The sequence below is a fragment of the Aptenodytes forsteri genome, unplaced genomic scaffold, assembly GCF_000699145.1.
Source record: "Aptenodytes forsteri isolate BGI_AS27 unplaced genomic scaffold, ASM69914v1 Scaffold217, whole genome shotgun sequence".
Lineage (NCBI taxonomy): Eukaryota > Metazoa > Chordata > Aves > Sphenisciformes > Spheniscidae > Aptenodytes > Aptenodytes forsteri.
The window spans coordinates 1,521,922-1,538,839 of NW_008796222.1; the positions used below are offsets into that span (position 1 = coordinate 1,521,922).

General features: G+C 37.2%; 1 protein-coding gene across 1 annotated transcript in view; it reads left to right on the plus strand.

Moving 5' to 3' along the window:
• LOC103907074 (triadin-like) overlaps positions 1-16,013 on the plus strand; it is a 68,657-nt gene extending 52,644 nt beyond the window's left edge. Inside the window, exon 15 of the mRNA XM_009289177.1 lies at positions 13,335-16,013. Within this exon, the coding sequence (XP_009287452.1) occupies positions 13,335-13,477 (143 nt within the window). The 3' untranslated portion in view covers positions 13,478-16,013. The remainder of the gene's footprint in view (positions 1-13,334) is intronic.
• The last annotated feature ends 905 nt before the right edge of the window (positions 16,014-16,918 follow it).

A 16,918-nucleotide genomic window follows, 5' to 3' on the forward strand; every position in this document is an offset into this window, starting at 1 on the left:
TTTCATACGGTTGGTGATTGCCCAGCTCTCTAGCCTATCCAGATCTCTCTGTAAGGCCTCTCTACCCTCGACAGAGTCCACAGCTCCTCCTAATTTAGTATCATTGGCAAATTTACTTAATGTACATTCGATTCCTGCATCCAGATCATTTATAAAAACACTGAAAAGAACTGGCCCTAAAATTGAGCCCTTGGGAACCCCACTGGTGACTAGCTGCCAGCCTGATGTAACCCCATTTACTATAATCATTGTGTACTCTGCAAGGGATTCAGTTGACACTCTTTCAGAGCCCTCTTTACCTGGAAAGACTCAACTTTATACCTTCCACTTTTATCTATTTGATATAAAGGTCTGTTTCTGCTTCAGAGAATTCTTTAGGTAAAATACTTCAAAATTGTCACTTGATAAAATTTAGAAATAGTTCTGGACTAATTCTTGTACTATCAGGCACATCTAGTAATGTATTTAGCTTGTGGCTCATGCATATGTACAGCACTAAGTCTAATACCTGGACAGCTTTGCAGTCCATAATGGAGGCATATTTTCTGTTGTCATTGGAGACCTGTTCTGTGAACATCACTTCAAATGTAGGTGCTGTCATTCAACCTAAATCTTGTTCAAGATGTCTGAAGTCCACTCTAAATCTTGGTCCACAAACATTATTGGACCTCTCCCATTACACTTGGTAACATGCCCTCTGAGCTTGGAATGATTGTTTACATCAAAAGGGAATGAGCAAAATTCTACCAGGGAATACACTAAGGGAAAATTCAAAGCCCAGGGAGAGATCCCAGAAATAAAGAGGGATCTTTGGTGAAAAAATGAGTTAGAGGATAAGCAGAAGTTGACAACAGACAAGGTAGTCAAAAGTTGGGGGTTTTATAATTAGTTCATGAAATGATTACTTCTCATGCCAAGCCTAAAAATTATTTGCCTAGCAAATTATTAGAGACACACCTATATGTACTGTAAGTGTAGGGATAAATTGGTCTAACTAAACAACATATGAGGGTCGCAGCCTATGGAAAAAAAGACTATTAAAAAAACCATATTATTTTTTAGCATGCTGGTTCAGATCCAGTAATGAGAATCTGATTTGCCTAACTTTGCAAAATGAATCCAAATAGTAATATTATTTCTGCCTGTTGGACAATGATTTCATCCCCTTTCTCTTAACTGGGTCAAAACATTTTGCTAAAATTAAACTAACTGGCTCCAAACATTTATAAATATGTACTCGATTTGTGCCAAGTCAAACGAAAAAAAAGAAATATATCTCAGTATAAATCTCTGAATTATTTTGCCACAAATGAAATAACAATAACTAGTATCTTAATGCTTCTCATTGCTAAGTTGGTTTTGCTCTTTAGTTTGACTGGTATATTTTCTTAAATCACACTGCAAGAAAAGAGAAGAAACGTACATATTATGTATTTCCATGACATATCTCATGGAAGCAAAGTTCTATACAAAATATAATTCTTCAGCAGTTTTCTGAGTCAGAGATTATTTGTCTTTGTTCCAGATAAATGGTCATTTCTTCAAATCCCTCTTGAACTTTGGGAAAGTAATTCCTCCAAAGTCATATTCCTTCTCTTCTAATGGGAACATTGTCTAGAGGACAGAGCAACTGTCTTACTTTTTTATCAATATAGATTTTGTTTTTAAACATTTATGAGCAGAAAGACAGGCATCCTGATGTTGGAGTGAGTTCATGTTTCCAGGTTATCATCAGTATAGTCAAATCCAGTGGACAAATCATAAGTATGTGATGCAATTCTTAATTACTGAGACCAGAACTGACAGCAGATGCTGTGAAATATTTTAAAGAAGCCAGCCTATTGAGCTCCTACAGTGTCTTTCTGTTTTTCCTTCTTCCTAGAACTGTGTAAATTCAGGGTGAGGAAGACATTCTAGTTTAGCTTCATTTTTCATTGTAAGTAGCACACAGGCACAGATTCGATCCTCCTAATCATAAGCACTTAAATAAGGGCATATTTGCACAAGTTCCATGGTCAACGAGAGAGGAACTTCTCCAATGCGTTACTCATCCCTTTGAAATGTGAATTGCCTCCTAACATTACATCATGTGGCTAGAGCTAAATCCAGAAGGTAGTGCCTCTAATGTCTGACGTTAAGCAGGATGAATTTGGGCCTATCAGGGTTTGTCAGTAGCATCGTTCAAGCACCCTTTCCTGAGTTTTTATGGTCATAAAGAAGTACTGCTGCTCCTAGTAGAAAATTCTCACTGAGAAAGACAAATGTGTCACATAATACTACACACATCCATAAAACCCTTTATTCAATAAAGATTTCAGTTAGAATGATAACTGAAACAAAGCAAGCACATGAATCATTCAAATGCCAGCTTCACTTTCATTAGTTGCTTAAGTGAGTTATCATTCACTGTTCCTCTCCTCTCTCCTCCCCTCCTCTCTCCATCCCATGCCTTCACAGCTAAATAAGTATCTGGTATTAACTTCCAGTACGTGTTATCCATTCTTGTTAACATAATAAGATCCCTGATTGCTTTTACCTTCTTCTTTGGTTTTATATGTTTTTTGTGTGCATGAATATGATTGTATGTAAATTTTAAACCAACCTTTTAGTGACTGACAGTTCTTTAGAAACAATGATTTTAAAGCAATATGTTGTAATTACATTAGTTGAACATGCTGGCCATAGCAATGTGTCTACAGAGACCATGTCACGTCAACATGCCTAAGGTACATGATCAGCACACGGCGCATCCTATCAAGACACCGTCATTGTTTATTGAGCAATAGCAATAAAATCCAATTCTATATTGCTTGCCCACCAAATACCACTGTAGTCTGATGTAATTACCACTGCAGACTGTGAAAAAACCCAACAGATTTTAATAGACTTTGGATGAGGCTTGCATTAATTTTTGGTCCCTCTTAAATATCATTCCTTGAAAGATTCATTTGCTTGCTCCTATGTTTCACTAATAAAACACATAATGCCAGTACCAGACTCCTTTGAAATCTCGATGCTAGCAAAGTTGTAAAGACTGTGTACTCTGATCATTGCTATGCTTTGTTCAGTGTGTCTGTATTACCACGTGTGTCGCACTGTTACATCTTGCATGGTTTTAACATCTAACAAAAAGAATTGTTTAATGAATTTTGGGGGAATGTCACGCTTTGGGGATATTCACACATTTATGTGAGAGTTGCGTGGTTTGTGTGCAGTGACCATAACATGGAATGTAACACTTTTCTCTAAACATACAGCTTATTTATCCATTAAGCCTTCTTACTAGTCAATGCAAGAGCCAGTTAGCAAAATAATAATTTTTTGCTCCCTTAAATGATTGTTAGGTGTCATCTATCACATTCAAGTTAAAAGAGAGAAATAATGTTTCACCTTTTGTTGTAGAAATTGGTTTTGTTAGAATAAAGATCTCATTCGTTGAGCTTTGTTGTTAGTTTCAAAAAGAGCGCTGACTTTGATAAGTAACAAACCATAACTGGTTTTAACCAGTTCTGGTCTTGGGATCTTGTATATGTTTTTGCTGTGGTGATTTTTTTCCCCTCTAATGACATTAAATATGACCAGAGTGACCTTCTAGCGCTATTGATTTGATACATTTACAACACATTTTATACCAAGAAATTGTTATGAAAGACATGTACTACTGACTTTGTACTGACACTATTTTTGTCCCACTGACTGAAACACCGATAAAGGCTAGTTTCTTTTGTGTATTTAGCAATTTTCCTGAGGGTGTTGGGACCACAGACACACTTAAGAAATGGAACAATCTTCAGAGTGTTTTTTGCTCACTGTTGAGCACTATTTTTGAGAGGAGGTGTATTTATTCTTTTAAAGTATAACTATTTTACCTTCTCCAGACCTTGCAGTCCCACGATGCTTGAAAAAGAGCCGTTAAGGAGAACATGCGATCTGAGTTCTCATGGCTGTAATGACAATGTTGTTGCTGGTATTTAACTCTGCTACTCAAACGCCTTTAGTATTTTTTTATTAAATAACTTATTATCTGACAGATGCCCTGCTAAAATGGATATGAAAACTTGCATGGTGTTTGCAAAAATGAGCAATTAATTGCATTATATCACAGACACTTTGAAAGTAGCTTTGAGAGCTACTTTCCGACCATTCTTCATTTTCTTACCTTATTCAAGACACAAAATAAGATGCAAAAGAAGTATCCTCATGGGACGATTTCTTTTTTTCCCTTTACTGTCTGCACATTGTCTATACAATGTAGAAAAATGTCATTTTAAGGGGATGTTTTTAGACTTGATTTAGAATTGATTTGAAGTGGTAGTGATACTTCTTGCTTATGTGTAATGGATATATAAAAGTTTTCTCTTCTTTTCCCCCTCCTGCTTCCCATTAAGCACTGTACTTTCTGAGAATGGCAGTAGTGTGGCTGTACAGCATGCTCAATAATAAGAAAGGAGTTGAAAAGGATTTATCAAAAAAAGATAAATTTAATTTTTTAAACAAACCATGTTGTTTTGAATAGCCAATACCTAAACATGGACCATTAATTGTGAATTTACGATAAAAGTATTTGGTCATCTGCATAAGCCCTCAATGTTCAGCTTTGCTATTCAGGGAAATGGGTTTTAACTAAATGTCAGTTATACAGTGCAGCTAAGCACAGAGACTTATATACTTGTGTTAGAAAGTACGAAGGCAAAAATTTGTGATATTTAGCAAGGATTGCACACCACTTCCCTTCCCCATCTGCCCCTGTGCTTTCTCTGGTCAGTTTGTCATACTGTAATTTTACTGAAATGTTAAGGGAAAGAGCCCAAATTGTTTGTTAGGGAAAGAAGCAGAGCAAGGGGGAAAATACCTGCTTCTCTTCCTTGCCCTTTAGTAAGTGAAAAAAAGTTCAGCTCCACAGTCATTGGAACAAGTTTTCTTTGTTCTTGTGTGGTTCAGTTTTGATTGCTGAACCAAAACACAGTATGCACATTCCTGAGAAGCAATCAGAAAGAAATGAGTGTGATTGTTAATACTTTCTCTTACTTATAATTGCTTACTAATTAGTTGTTTCTAATGCTATGATTGCCTGAATTTTTGTGCTTTTTTGAATTGTTTAATTCCATTAGGAAAGGCTCTAAGTGAAGAAATTTGATTCAAACTAGAAAACACCAGTAATAAAACTTGTTTCCTCACATATTTTCTGTAATTTTTCCTAATAACCAAACTGTTATTGCTAAAAGCTATTGCTTTTTAATGAATATTTTATTTGGTGACTTGCCTTAAAAACAGCTATCTGAGCCCTGTAGAAATGGGACTTTAACCATTGTAACACATAAAGAGGAACACCTTTACATTCTTTAGGATTAGTAAATTTTATTCCTCTCTGAATTTTCTACCCCCTTTTCTTATAAGATTAATTTTAAAAAAGACTATCATGAAAAAATACATTTATTTGTTTGTTTGGATCACCATAATTGCTTACACAAAACTCCAATTAATTGCTTGATTAGGCACTTGAGTGGTAGTTTGGCACTTTGAATGATAGAAAGCTACACCTAAGTAGTCTTCTTTAAAATGATTTTAAATGATATTAACTCAGGAGAAGCTTTCATGAAAATTATCACAAGGTCCTTGGACATCCTTGGAGTTTAAATATGTTCCCAACTAGACCGCACACAGCTAAAGGAGGAAATGAAAATTGTTTTTCCGCTTTAGCCCCTGAATTATCAATTCCCAAACCAGACATGCTGCTTAAGTGGAGCTAGAGCCTACCATCCTTTGGAAATTCTGGATCAATGCATTGGAAGCCAAACTCTTTTCCAGTGTCCCAGCACCTTGACTTTTAAGATCCATTACATCTCTAAGGATGGAGTGCCCTCATAGTCATCATTTTTCTTAAAGAACTAGTTCAGCTAATATGAGCACAGAAAGAATTCCAAAATAGGCTGCTTAGGATATAAGGATCTATAAAGGCATAAAAATGCAGGATGTAAATGAACAAGTTGGTGTTTACCTAGCATTGAGCTTTTATAGCGTCTCTTGACTACAGGGTTCATTTAATTCACTGACAGATGCTTAACAGTCTTTGTTCTGTTGACTGGGCTTCTCATGAAAATCTTTCCCCATCCAGATTTGTCACAGAAGGGGACCCCTGGTTGAGGACCCCTTTATTCCCTTTGTATGGAAGGTTCTTCTGGTGATCTATTCAGATTTAAAACTCCTCTCTTTCCCAGCAATTTCTTAATCTTTCTCTCAGCCAGAAGAGATTTTGGATCTTATTGTCATTTCATCAGTGTCTGCTTTCTCATGCTTTGGAAATGTAAATATCTGAGTGTGAATCTTTCTGCCCAGACAGTAAATAAAGACTGTTAACCAATATAATCCACCATAAGGCAAAAAACTGTAACCACCTGTTAAACAATATTCAAACCTGAAAGTGAAGCGTTCTTATACATTGATTCTAATGGTCTATACAGATTCACATAAATTGAAGTTTTATGCCATTTACAGATGGATTTAACTCTTCGCTGCCTTTGCCAGGGATGAGACACAGAGTAATCAATCTATTTGGGATGGTAAAGGACATGTGGATGACACCATAATAGTATCTGTAGGGGATAAGATAGATGTGCATGCTTTGAAAGTTAGATCTGAATCTGGGATGTAATTGGACTTCTGTCAGCCTGTCTGCTGGTTCTCAGCCAAGTCAATTCTGATGGTAACTTTGCCTTATGTGAATATGTGGAAATGGAAGAGTATCTAAAATCACTGTTTAACTATTCAGACAATCTTTGGGATTGTCTTTGTACTCTAGTGTCTAGTCTCTTACTGGGACTTGTGTCAGCTAGTTGTCTTTTACCTGTTACCTGTTACCTTTTCCATTCAATAGGCTTAAAGAGAACGATTAACAACAAATAGTATGTAATTTGTGTTTTAGCTCTTTAAATGTCAAACTGCATCCTCAAAGCAAAATTAATAATCTTTGAACAATCATGGCAATTGGGAGAGGTGCCTGAGGACTGGCAGAAAGCAGACGTTGCTCCTGTCTTCAAAAAGGGCAAGAAGAAGGACACAGGGAACTACAGGCCGGTCAGCCTCACCTTGATCCCTCAGAAGGTGGTGGAGCAGCTAATCCTGGAAACCATTGCCAGGCACATGAAGGACAAGAAGTTGATCAGGAATAGTCAGCACGGATTCACAAAGGGAAAGTCATGTTTGACCAACCTGATAATTTTCTATGATGAAATGACTGGCTTTGTAGACCAGGGGAGAGCAATGGATTTTGTCTACCTTGACATCAGTAAGACTTTTGGCACTGTCTCCCACAGGATCCTCATAGAGAAGCTGATGAAGTATGGGCTAGATGAGCAGACAGTGAGGTGGATTGAAAACTGGCTAAACTGCCAGACCCAGAGGGTGGTGATCGGTGGCAGGAAGTCTAGTTGGAGGCCAGTAACTAGCAAGGTAACCCAGGGGTGAATACTGGTTCTATTTAACATCTACGTTAATGATCTGGATGATGCAGTAGAGTGTACCCCCACCAAGTTTGCAGGTGACACAATACTGGGGAGAATGGTTGATAGACCAGAGGGTCGTGTTGCCATCCAAAGGGACCTCAACAGGCTGGTTTCCTCCCTTCTGCTGAAGAATTGAAAGCGCCAGGAGAGTGCTCTTGCAATATTCCTCACATTTCTTGAAACCTCTGTGTGAGATGTATGTCATTTAGAGATCAAGAGCGCACATAAGCTCCATGGAATATTTGTATAATTTATTGGATATCTATGGAATGTACTTAGCATTTCCTCTTGACCAGACCTGAACAGCTTCACAGAAACCCTGAATCCAGGGGGGTTTGTTTGTTTCTCTGCTTTCTGAAACTCATCTTGGCTGTTCTCACTCCAAATGGATTTCCATCCAGGCAAAAATCATTTTAAAAGATCAAAAATATTTTAAAAGATTTCTTTCTTTTTGTGAGGGAAAAAAATGCCCTTTCCTTTCATGAAGTGAAAAATAAAGAAGCAAATACCCCCTCCTCCAGCCTTTCAGAAACAAATTAGTCTTAGGTATCACATGTCCTTACATAACAGCATTAATTATGATTTGTTAAAAAAACATTTCTACACTTTTCCAGCATTGACCTTTTTGTTTCCTCAGTAATACTTATAAGGAAATTTAAGTAATTACATGCATTCTCATAAACTACATCCTAAACAAAAGCATAAGGCCAGATACAAGGCTTTTTTTGTCTCAGCTAAGCTGACAAAAGACAGCTAGTGTTAAACCACGTTTTGCTCCTATTGTTCATCATTTTTTGGTAACATTTGCCCTGAAGATATGAGACAATACATTGAAAGTGAGAACCCTCTTCAGTTTAAAAGACACATTCTGTATTCACCTTGAATGTGGGAATTATGAAGACAGAATGGGATGCATTTGTAGTCTTATTTGCATGCCAAAATTCAAATTGTTCTCCTGGCTATGGCTGATATCATAACACTGTTTCAGATTCTGATACAGACACAGTTCCAAAGATGTTGGTATTTGTTTGAATAAAGTTTTCATCTGCATGTTTTGCAGCTCAGGTTTGCATGATAAAGCAGCCTAAGAAGGACAACATGAAAGGGAAATGCTGAAAGAGCGCATAGCAAAGAGCATCATTCTGAAACCATTTCCTCCTGCATAGACCTTCTACACTGGCATCTGACTTTGTTTTTCTTAACAAGTTAGAATACGCTAAAGACAGACCATTCAGTTTACGGAAAGCATGAATCTCATCGGTAATACAGAAGAAAGACAATATATGAGATACTTACCAGAAAATATATAAATAAATAAAAAATACAACAGACATTTGCAATATGTCTATTTCAAAGCTCTGGTTGCTTGATTAGGTAAAATATAAAAGATCCATCCCAGCAAGACATGCTGATGAAATTTTCTTTTATAAATGAGTAGTTTTATACTGGGAGAATTAATAAGAAGCAATCTACAAAGAGAGTATGGGATAAAAGGCCTTTTCTAATAGTTTGAATATCATACAAAACCTGAAAATGCCTTCTTCCTATACCTACATTTGGAAGCATAGCACCTTGCTTACCAAGTCTTGTACTCTGATAATAATCTACTAGATCTCACATACAATACAATGTACCAAAATAATTCAATCTTTTAGCAAGGGAATCTGCTTCATTTACTCATGTATAAACATTGCCTTAACATTAGGATAAATCCATGGAACATGCCTTAGCTTCTCTAACCCCCAAAAAAAATTTTGAAGAAAATGTGGACTTTTCATTTCAGAGTGAAACATTTCAGATTCATTCCAATGATATTCCAGTTAAAAATTAAAACTTTTTTTCAGAGATATTTGTAAAATTTTCACAGAATTTCAGAAAAGTTTCATTTAAAAATTTTTAAAATCAAAAGGTAGAGTTTCCAAAGTTTGGTTTCAGATATCACTTTTTATTTATAATATTGCTTTTGTATATTTTGAAATTTTAAATCCTCTATTACAGTCTGTTTAGTATTGATGAAAAAAGCACTTGCTTTTTTTAGTTTATGCTTCCTCAAGATGAAACAGTCGACAAAGAGTTTTATTCAGTTCTTTTGTGGACTTTAATTATTTTTTTTAAAGCAGAATCTATATCTTTCCCTTTTGTCAGAAAGCTCTTCTCCAGTGAAAAGTTGTTACAGCTAAATTTCTCGTCAGCTGTAGCCTTGCCTATGCCTCAGAGACTAGAAGAAACTCCTACGGGTTAGTTCCTCTTACTGCTTCACTCATACCATAGAGGAGACCTCTGTCCATGTCAGTGTGGAAGGAGACTTTGGCCCTGCAAACTGATACATGCCAGTTCAGAGCCTGATGTTACAGCCCACACAGACCCTAAGGGCTGAACGCTTAGCAAGGGCTCCGGTCATTTGCACTAAAGGAAAATTTGTCAATAGCATTAGGTTGTCATCCTCGAAATGTGGGAGCACTGAAGAGGGATAAAATGTTTTACCAGTGGTTTTGACTGCTGGCTGACAGCAGAGTGATTGTCCAAAACGCTGGTTTTGGAAGACAGTATGCTGCAATATTCATAGCTGTTTGAGCCTCATACCCCTTACACGCTTCTCCTGGAAAAAGTGTGACTGTTTTTTCCTCCTTATCTTAAAAATTCTTGTACCTATCCTGCCTTTTCTTGTCCCCTTTTTCTTATTCCCATCCCATTTGCAGTGTTTATCCTATCCTACTTCTGCTCTTCAGGCTTTCCCACTCTCAAATTGTCCACAAAGTAACTCTTACTCTATTTTTTTTCTATCTGTCATAATCTCCAGCCCTTGTCTCCCTTCTTACCATGAGGTTCCCCTATCAATTTCCAGCCGCTTGGCCACAATCTCTTGACACAGCTATGTCCATTTTTCTCCTCAAGCTCTTTCGTCAAGTTGTACATCACCTATTTTTCCTTCCAGTCACCCCAAGAATCACCTGGCCCAAGCACTTTGCTAGATTACTGTTGGTCTCCTACCATGGCAGACCATATTTTTTGCTTGAGCAGTCACAGTTTCCACCATGGCTTCCCATCTCAGTGTCATCACCCTTGACACAAAAGCCAGATGTCCTGCCCTCAGCATTGCCCCTCTAGCTTCCTAGGAAACTGACACTTTTTAAAGAAAAGATTTTTTACACCAAGAAAAGATTTTTCTTTTTCCCTAGCTGTTTGGGTTTTTTTAATATACCTACATTGTTCTTCTGACGTTCTTTGCCAAAAAACAAGCTCAGCCTGCAGCTAATTTCAGCACTGAAAGTTTCACCACAGGTAGTTAAATGTGGTAACAAATTAAGTTACTGGAATTAGAGTCTTATGAAAGGAATTAGCAGGCAAACTTAATAAAAGTCATTACTACCGTCCCTATTTCTCCTGAGTTTCTTCTTTATCCTACATTTTCCTGATATTTTCTGAAGACAGATGATAAGTAACAGGCTATATAAACACTTGAATGTCACTTCAAAATGTTGCACTCAACATAAGTACATACTAGCCAAACAAAAGTGCTCATTTCACAAACACTACAGGTGTCTCAGAAATAACACAACCAAGGGTGACCTTTAGCATTATGCATTCCAAATACACACAAATTTTAGATTTAAAAAAAAAACAACAACAATTCTTTTCTGTGCCTATTTTTCAAATTTAGTATTACGGCCCACCATAATTAGTTTGTGGCTGGGGGGGGGGGGGACCATAATTATTTGTGGCTGTTGGCCATGTTGCAAAAATCCGAAAGTTTGCCCTTTCCCTTTCCCTCCATGAATTTAGTGGCTTTTAACAGTAGACTGTAAGTCAGATTTTCAAGTGAAATGGTTGCAGTGGCCAGTACTACTGGTGATTTTAGAATTATGATCAGATAACACCTCTGGAAAATGCTGTGGTGTCAGGCATGTTATAATTACAATATATAACCATGTTTAAAAGGCTTGTAAGTATGTACCTATATAAGTTAGTATGTATCAGGACATTGTGAATGTATGCAAAGAAAAAGAGCTAATTTTTTGCATTCTAATTGCATGTAAAATACAGGGGGAGTTAATCATTTTTATTAGTCTTAAGTAAACTATTTATTGGTATTTATTGGAGTTAGCAAGTGCATGATGCCCTACTTGCCTTCTTCATAAAGAAGAGAGAGTTATTGACTTTTTTATTTTCATTTTTATATCCATAAGAGGAATATGCAGAAATAATTTCCATTTAAACAGAGAAAGGTGAGGTTTTAATTGGCAGCTTTCTTCCTGTAAGGTATTTCTCTTTATCAAACTAGCACCTGCTGGGAGTAAATTTTAGGGGGTTGTGTGTTTGGTGGTTTTTTTAAAGATCTGATTGAGAAATCTCTGACAGAGTACTTTGGTAGGAAAATATTGTTTTTAATTATAGCAATTTTTGAGGCAATATACTGCTTTTAGTTAGTTTTACTTACAAAAGTTACCTTAGTTCAAGGATTGAATAAGTCTATTTGTTAAAACTATAACATATCCCAGAAACCTTCTGGTCTTGCCCAAGTGCCACTGTAAAATGGCCAAGGGTAGAGGACATAGCACATCCACACCATGCACCTAGTCCGTGGCTTGTCGGGCCTCGCAGCGGAACCTTGGTCTGTCACATTCGGGCTGTGAGCTCTAGTCTTGTCTCTGTTTTCTGAAGAAATCTCAGATTCATCACAGAGGAACATCAGAAATACTGAAAATTTTGGGGAAAAAAATTGTTTCCATTCTTAGACTTAGTGGGAAAGCAGTAAGACATTTGCAGGAGGATCTGATTTCCAACTCCATTTTCAAGTGTGCTTTTTAGATAACAAAGACTTAACCTTTGCGTGAGTCAGGCAAGAAGACCATGGAGGATAATATAACTGGATTGAATGTACCCGCATTTCTGTCACACCGCTCTGTGTTCCACCATTTACTGTGACTTGGCAGTCAATAGATAAACCCTGCATCTCAGTTTATAACACAGGGAGCCCTGGAGTCCATCTCAGATTAGAACTATCATGGGGAACAGCTAATTTTTTTTTTAATATGGAAAGAACTGCAGAGGAAAGAAAAAGGCATCAGAAAATCAATTGCATGAAAACTAACTTGTTTCAGATGCCAACATTCCTCCAATCATTTTCCTAAACACTTAACTGACTACTAGTTGTCTTTTTAAATCTTGTCAACATTAATCTCAGAGTGCAAAACACAGCTTTTGTAACAAATTAGGTCAATTCCTTCTGTGCTGAAAGTATGTGCTCTTGAAAGCCCTTAAAACATAACGGAAAAAAGTGTGACTACACAGGCTAGTGCTCAAAATTCGAAAGGGACAAAATCTCCCTGACTGTGAAAAACTAGGAAAGATGTACCCTCATTTATGATTCCCTTATTCAGAATAAAAGATAATACATTTGAAACCTAATAAAATATGCCATTATCACTATTAGATGTGAGTCATTCTGGAACTCCTCAATGTATCTGAAAGTGGCTATGAAATATAAAATCAGAAAATACATGTGTGAGTTTCAGGGGCTTCCATACAGCTATCCCAAAATGCAAATATTCTGGGAGAAGTAGGACTATAACACTCAGTGGAATAATGGATTTAAATGTGAAATTGTCAATAATTTCTAATATTGTGCTACAAAGATGTCTCATTGAGCCTTTTAGCTAAAATATTGTTGATATGTGGAACTTGGCTTGTGATCATACTAGAGATTTATGCTGTTAGAACTCAGTTAATGAGAATGAAATTTTACAGATGTTTTCTGAAAGAACATGGAATAGACTCACAGTGCCAGTTTGGGAGCCATGAATGTTAACCATCTCTTCCTTGTTTTCCTAGCTCCTGTCCGCTACTTTCAATGTGTCTTCCTAAATGGACCTAATGGATTTGGACTGCAATTTCCCACTAACCCCCCTTCAAACAAGGAAGAAAAGACTCACTCAAAGACTTCCAAGAGAAAGACAAGGAAACCAGGGCAGTAGAGAGACTGAATCTTGTGATTGCTCACATTTTGCACTTTATCTTTTCTGCTGAGGTCCACAGTAGTTACAGTGGTACTTGTCATTGCAAGAATGTGATCCACTTGGACATATGTACCTGGAAAAAGTTTCCATGAGGCATAGGCAAAACAAGCAGTAATGAACTGTGTTTGACAAAGGTAGAAGTGTAAAAGTGCCCCGTTTCTCATGGAAAGGCTGCAATGCTAACAAAGCGTTGACTTGATTGTGTGTGTGTTTTCCTGCCTCTTTTGCTCTTCTTTTTCTTTACCTACCTGCTCAGCATTGAAGTGAGTCTGTTTTCCATTTAATCTTATCTAGGGAGTTAAATGTTGGATGTAGCTCTTACATCAGCAAGACTGCAAGACTACCTACAATCCTAAATCATTTCTTCTTAACGATCAGTCAAATTGCTGACAGGAAAAAGCCTCACTAAGTCATGAAAATGCGCTCTGTGACTGGTGTTATTTTTATGTCTCATTGACCAGTGTAGCCTGAAGCTCACACTTGCTCTGAGCAGCTCAATATACTATCAGTACATTGACTCTGCAAGTCATGTTAATGATGAATATTTCTATTTAACTTGAAGCAGTAAAAGCATGGTCTGTTTGCCCTGCTTGTTGGTGAAATACAAACTCTTCACTTTCTAAAACCCAAAGTGAGCAGAGAAAGTGAAACAACATGGCAAAGCTGAGGAAAACTAGTGTTTCACCAACATGAAGGTCCCAAGAAAAAAATGAAATAATTTTAGTACTTCTACTTTTCTTCTGTGGGTAAATCAGATTGACTTGCAGCAAAGACCATGTAAATGGAGAATATACCAGCCAACCATTTGCTATTAGCATAAGTCAGATGAAAAGTTATGAAGTGAGATGCCACTCATAAAACTAAAGCAACCCAAATTTCCAATAGATAAACATGCCAATTTGATGTAATCTCAGATCAGTGAACAAAAAAAAAAAGAACAAAACAAAACAAAAAAAACCCAACAAACAGGACTATATGAAATAATCCGGGTAGCTGATTTTACTAGATGAAATGAAAGGACTTCCTCACAGCACACTACTGTTGGTAACTTACAGATGAGAACTGGAAGTAGATCTGCCAATCCTCAACCTTCTTTTGTGCATTTCTGTAGAAATAATGGATTTGTTGCCTTAAGAAAGAGATGGGATGGCATTTGATCCATGTGAAGGCACATGACTGAAAACTGGCATCTCAGTTGTCTGTACATCTGGCAATGTAAATAATCATGCATTTTTGCACGCTGCTATTTGTTTGTATTTCCTTACTATATTTTTGCATTTAATCTGTGAAATGTACAGCAGTGATCTTAGTTATATAGTTACCTGGTGAAGCAGCATGATGCTTTTTGTACAACCCGGCTACTTGTAGAGTCTGATCACACCAGTAACTATATACCGCTTTTTTATTTTTAGCATAGTTCAAGATAACATCAGCCCCTTCCCCCATCCCCTCGTCCTGCCAACCCATCCTTACTTTAATCAAATAATTGATTCACACGAGTTTTTGACAACTGAGTCTTTGACAGGTCAATGCAATTCAGAAAGCTTTGCTGTTACGCTTGCTGGGTCAGGTTGGTACTCTGATTACTGGTCATGGCCTTATGTGAACTGGGTTCTTGGTCTTAATGCACTCTCATATTGCACAGGTCCTGTGCTGCAAAACCTGTCATTGCAACAAGCAGTCTAGACATTGGTTTCTGGAAAGACGTAGGAACAGGTCCTGCCCTAGGAGTAGCTCTTCCCACATAGGAGCACACTGCAGATAGATAAAATTGTTCATGGTGAATGCCTCCACTGTCACCTGTGAAATCTGCTCTGGGGATAGAGCTGTCAAAGAGTATTTCATGGTAAAATGACAATCTTTAATTTTCTTTCAGTGGGCCTTTTTATATTTCCAGTGACTTTTTTCTCCTCCCAATTTGTGATTCTGTATATATTATTATGGATGTTATTGCCCTAGATTTTTACTGTGAAAGCTATCTTAAAATAAGATTAAAACTTTCTGAAAATCAGTTAATTTAATTCAAGACTTTATCTAATTCTAATAATCAGGACAAAATTTTAAGATACCATAAGCCATTAATTTTTTCAGTTTCTTTTCACAAAATAAATTTTGCTGATTATAGTTAGCCTTAATCCTTTCTTCCCATTTGAGTTGGGAGATGACGAGAATATGTTCCAGATCTCATTTCCATAATGTTTCAATTAGATATCTGAAAGCTTTGGAAATATAAGCAATTAATATTATTGAAAAAGTGACATAAAATCAGTCATTTATTGTTGTTTCCTAATCTCAGTCACTGCCTCAAAGAACAGGAGAAACAGGTCCACTGTTGGTCCACAGGTCCAAATGGCGAGCATTTTTCTCTTTAAATTCACCTGGAAACTTTAAAAAAATTACTTGAATTGCATGGTTTTACTCAAATTAGCCTGAAATATTGCAAAATCATATGCTGATTGTTATCCATTTCGGAAAATAAAGAATATAAACCTTGTCCCAGTGGCTGTGATATGTTTTCCTGTGAATCCAAAAGTGGAGGACAAGGGTTTACATATGTAAGTGTTCTATCCCTGCCAAGTATATATGAATCTTCTGAATATAAAGACATGGCATTTCTTACAGTTAGGCTGGAAAAATGAATCATTCAGCATTGTATTTATTCCTAATGAGCTTTTTGCAATACTTATCTTAGATAGTCTTTTCACACACTTTGTGCATTACACTCTGACATACAAAAAGCTAAATGGTTGCCACAGTCATTCAAGGTAGGACTTCACCTGTACCAAAACCACGTATGTTCATCAAAGTGATTATTTAAAATACAACTGCACAACCAATACAAAACCTGCAACCTCCAATGACTAGTCTGTAGTCCAAACAATTGGGAAAATGACCACCAGGAAACTGAGAGAGTAAAAATGGTGAGATTTCCTCCCACCCCCCCATAGGAACTATGGCTTGCCTATATCTGCAATTGCTAAAATTGGTGCACGAACCAGACTACAGCCTGAAGATAGCACAGCTGCAATTGCACAGTTCTGTGTTGGGGTCCAAGAGTCCTTTGCCCCATGGAGTTTGGTGATCCTTCCCACGTAGGAGGTTTGTTGCTCAGCAGTTTGGTTGTGCAGGTGGATCGGCGTTTCTAATCCCTTCTTCTTGAAAATGTGCACCTTTCTCTGAGATGCTAAAATCCTGCTGAAGTCAACAGGAACAGAGAATTTCCAGCAGCTCTGAAAATCAAGACTTGACCAAGCCCAATGAGATCAATTTTGCACTGCTCAGCCAAGAGTAAGTTGCCCGCCCCCGAGCTGCCTGCTCTCGCTAGTACAGTCCACAGACTCCATTTGCAGCCCTTGGTCCACGTTCAGTGTTTCACACTCCTACCCACGTCACAGCTGG